General features: G+C 62.6%; 1 protein-coding gene across 1 annotated transcript; it reads right to left on the reverse strand.

Annotated features, from left to right (window-relative positions):
* Window positions 1-869: 869 nt before the first annotated feature.
* Window positions 870-3,849, reverse strand: SMC1A (structural maintenance of chromosomes 1A). The gene is made up of 6 exons (XM_034792305.1): window positions 3,310-3,849; window positions 2,832-2,986; window positions 2,300-2,451; window positions 1,979-2,048; window positions 1,530-1,640; window positions 870-1,263 (listed from the first exon to the last, which is right to left on the reverse strand). Exons 1-6 carry the CDS (start codon window positions 3,548-3,550, stop codon window positions 1,180-1,182), a joined length of 813 nt encoding a protein of 270 aa, XP_034648196.1. The 5' UTR covers window positions 3,551-3,849; the 3' UTR covers window positions 870-1,179.
* Window positions 3,850-3,931: the final 82 nt, after the last annotated feature.

The raw sequence follows: 3,931 nt of genomic DNA on the forward strand, positions 1-3,931 counted from the left end.
AACACTGCAGTTAACTGCGGAGGGACAGCTCGCCTAGTGCAGCCAGCTCTGGGGTGGGGCAGCCGGGGAAGAGACCGACATACCACCACCCGAGGGGCTCCTGTCTGGGGGAACGTATCTTTGGGGACACCCCGCTTGCCCCATACGCTCCTACCCCTCGCAGCTCGGGATGACGATAATGGACTCCAATCCACTCTGTTTCAGGGGGCCAGGCGGGTGCCTGGAGGGGTCAGGCAGGTTATTTGGGTCCCTCCGCCCCCAAGCTGCCCTGGCACCAGGACAGAGGACGGGGGGCTGAGCCGCTCTGGGGTGCCGGTAGGGGAAGTCACATGAGCAGGGAGCTGGCAGCACCTGGCCGGTCTCACCTGATTTCCTGCCACCTCACAGATCTAGGCCAGGGTTGGCACTTTCTGGTACCTGTCCCATGCCCGGTTCACAGCTCCGTGCCCGGAGGGCTGCGATGGCGGAAATCAGACCCACAGGCCCAGCCTGCCCCACATCTCCCAGACCAGGCCCCCAGTAGCCCTCCCCATCTGATCAGCACCCCCATTTTGCCCACCTCCCATCACAGCCCCCTGGCTGGTACCCACGGCCTCACTCCAGGGCACATGCCCCCCTGGCAGGGGGATATCCCACACAGAGCAGGTCTGATCCCCGCCAGCAGGGGGCGCACGCCCACACCACCCCAGCCCCCAAAGATTGACCCACTAGCCATCCAGGGAAGGGAAAATCTGATTTATTTTGTTGCAAAAAGACACATTTCACACACACACACACACACACACACACACACACACACAGACAGACACAGACACAGACACAGACATGACTCGAAAAGCAGCAGCCCGGTGACCCCACCCCCCCCACCCCTTCCCGCCCCCTAATTCCAGCCCTCCCAGGCTGATCCCCCAGGGGCTGGTTTTAAAAAGCAAGTTAAATAGCACAATTCTAAAAATAGCATCGGAGGGGGTGGAGGGAATTGAGGCCCCCCCGGGGATAAAACCGCTCCCCCCAGTGATGTGGAGTCAGGTGGCCCCCACCCTAGAGACGGGGGGTTAATAGCAGTCCGAGGGGACAGGGGCATTGGCAGAGGCAATGCAATGGTTAAAAATAAATGGGGGGGGGTTAACCCATCACATCCCCCACCCCCCCACCCCGCCGTGGCAGCATCCAGCCGGCTTATTGCTCGTTGGGGTTCGGGTTGGCGTCGGGGTACTTGGTGAGGTCAAAGGTCAGCACTTTGCTGATCACGCAGTCCCCTTGCTGTGGAGAGAGGGGAAAAAGGGGGGTCAAAGATGGATCAAAAAAGGGGTCACTTACCCGCACCCCCCTACTGAATGTGTGCACCCCCCCCACCCCAGGCAGGGCCGGTGGTCCGTGCTGCACCCCCAATGCCCTGCCCATCCCCCCGCACCTCTGCCCCCCGGATCCAGGCAGAGACAGGCCCCCCATGCCCACCCCCAGGGGCTGGATGGATTGGCCAGCACCCCGGACCCCAGCAGAGAAGTGGGGGACAGCCCCCCCCATACCTCAGGGTAGACCCCAATCAGGCTCTCGGCCTTGGTGTAGAATTCCTCCTTCAGCGAGATGACAATGGCCTGGAAGTTGCAGGTGGACTGCTCTTTGATGTAGTTGGCCACCTGTGAGGGGGATCGGGGGGAGGTGTCAATGGGGGTCCCCTAAAACCGCCAGCCCACTCCCTCCCCCCAGACCCAGCTCCAGATCTTCCCCCCAAACCCTCTAATCTACCGGGGGTCAACAGGGCACCCCCTTCATGACCGCCTCCCCCAAATCTTTCTCCCTAGAGTCCCCAGCCCCGAACTCTCCTGCCCCATCACACCCAAATCCCCCGCGTCCCCCCAAACCACTTCCCTTTCCTCTACCCCAACCCCCAGCTGCTGCCTTGCCCCCCAGCTTCCCTCCCATCACATGGCCCATGGAGGCCCCTCGCTATTGGCCCCCCATCAGCCCCACACACCTTCCCGATATTGGTGTTGTCCAGCGCAGCGTCGATTTCGTCCAGCACGAAGAAGGGGGCAGGTTTGTAGCTGGGGAGGGACCGGAGACGAGGGGGTGATGGGGAGTTCGCCAGTGACCCTGCCCCACAGCCCCCTGCTCTCAACCACCGGACCCCACTCCCCTCCCAGAGCCAAGGAGAGAACCTAGGAGTCCTGGCTCCCAGCCCCACCTACTCTAACCCACCAGACCCCACTCCCCTACCAGAGCTGGGGACAGAAAACCCAGGAGTCCTGGCTCCCAGCCCCCCCACTCTACCCCACTGGGCCCCAGCGTCCCCTACCTGTGGATAGCAAACAGAAGGGCCAAGGCTGCTACAGTTTTCTCCCCTCCGGACAGGTTGTCCATGGGCCGGAACCGCTTGCCAGGGGCCACACAGTTGTAATTAATTCCATCCAGGTACGGCTCTTCGGGGTTCTCCGGGCCCAGGAACGCCTACAGAGGGGGATGGGAGAGGCAGTAAGGGGTGGGGCCCGAATGAGGCGGAGCCTCCAGCCCCACATCCCAATTTTCAGATTACAATAATAGTAAAGTTTCTAGTCCTCGTGACTGGGGAGAAAAGCTCAAAAAGGCGACGGTGCCTGAGTCTGCTGAGAGCCTGAGCCGATCACTCCCAGAGGTGTGAACTGCCACATGCATCTCAATGGGGGTTAACTCCCAACCCAGCATGGCTGAGGGGTGGGGTCGCCAGCTGCCTTCTCAGAGGACACATGCTGCCTTTCTGGGACGAAGGTGGGGTCAGGACGGAGTCACAGGGGGTCACAAATGGGGCAGGGAAGGCGAGGGCAGGGGGGCAGAGAGGGCACGGAGCTCACTTGGGCGCTGCTGTTCCGCGACAGAGCCTTGTAGATCTCGTCGATGTTCGTGGCCACGGACTCGAAGCAGGCGTTGAACCGGTCAAATCGCTCCTTCTTGATCTGCTCAAACGCCTGCTTGGCCTTCTTGGCGCGCTTCCGGGCGGCCTCAAACTCTGCAGAGTGGGGGGTGTGGAGAATGGGAACCCAGGCATCCGGGCTCCTGTCTCCCACCCCCCTCCCCCCGCTCTAACCACCAGACCCCACTCCCTTCCCGGAGCCAGGGAGAGAACCCAGGAGTCCTGGCTCCCAGCCCCCCTGCTCTAACCACCAGTCCTCACTTCCCTCCCAGAGCCGGGGAGAGAACCCAGGAGTCCTGGCTCCCAGCCCCCCCTGCTCTAACCACCAGTCCTCACTTCCCTCCCAGAGCCGGGGAGAGAACCCAGGAGTCCTGGCTCCCAGCCCCCCCGCCCCGGGATGGGACCCAGGCGTCCGGTACCATCGGAGGTCTCCTGGAACTTGTCCCGGACACTCTCCAGCTTCTCCATGGCCTTCATGTTGGGGGCGGCGATGCGCTGCAGGACGCTCTGCTGTTCATTCAGCTTCTGCTGCAGCTGGTTCATCTCCTGCTTGATCTCGTCTTCCGCCTGGGCGTCCTGGGGGGCGGGGCAGAAAGGGGGGGTGGAGCCAGCCACTCTCATGCCCCACCCACCTCCCTCCATGGGCCCCTCCGGCCCCATAGCTCACCTCCTCCCCGATCCATCTCACGGGCCTCAGGGGAAGGTGCAATTGACACTGGGGGTGGGGGAGGAGCATTTATTTCTGGCTCCACCTCCATCAGCTACGGAGGCGGGGCTTATGCCTTGGAGGGCAGAGACTTGAGACCCCTCATCTGTTTTACAACCAACCGATCGTCGCCATGGAGACCCTCGTTGGCCAAGGAACCCTCCCAACCCCTGCCCAGTGGCGAGGAGTACCGCAAGGGAATCTGGGCAAGGTTGCTGCAGCGGGATCTCCAGTGGCGGGGAGTCCCACAGGCCCCGCCCATGGAAATCCCGCCCCCAAGCCCTGTGTGCCGGGGAGTCCCACATGCCCTGCCCATGGAAATCCCGCCCCCAAGC

This window comes from Trachemys scripta, chromosome 16 (assembly GCF_013100865.1).
Source record: "Trachemys scripta elegans isolate TJP31775 chromosome 16, CAS_Tse_1.0, whole genome shotgun sequence".
In the NCBI taxonomy this organism is placed as follows: domain Eukaryota; kingdom Metazoa; phylum Chordata; order Testudines; family Emydidae; genus Trachemys; species Trachemys scripta.

Coding starts and splice junctions, on each gene's coding strand:
- SMC1A (XM_034792305.1), bottom strand. CDS start 3,550: ATGGGGCCGGAGGGGCCCATGGAGGGAGGTGGGTGGGGCATGAGAGTG. Junction 2,452..2,831: donor CGCGGAACAGCAGCGCCCAA/GTGAGCTCCGTG, acceptor CCCCCTCTGTAG/GCGTTCCTGGGCCCGGAGAA. Junction 2,049..2,299: donor CTTCTGTTTGCTATCCACAG/GTAGGGGACGCT, acceptor GTCCCTCCCCAG/CTACAAACCTGCCCCCTTCT.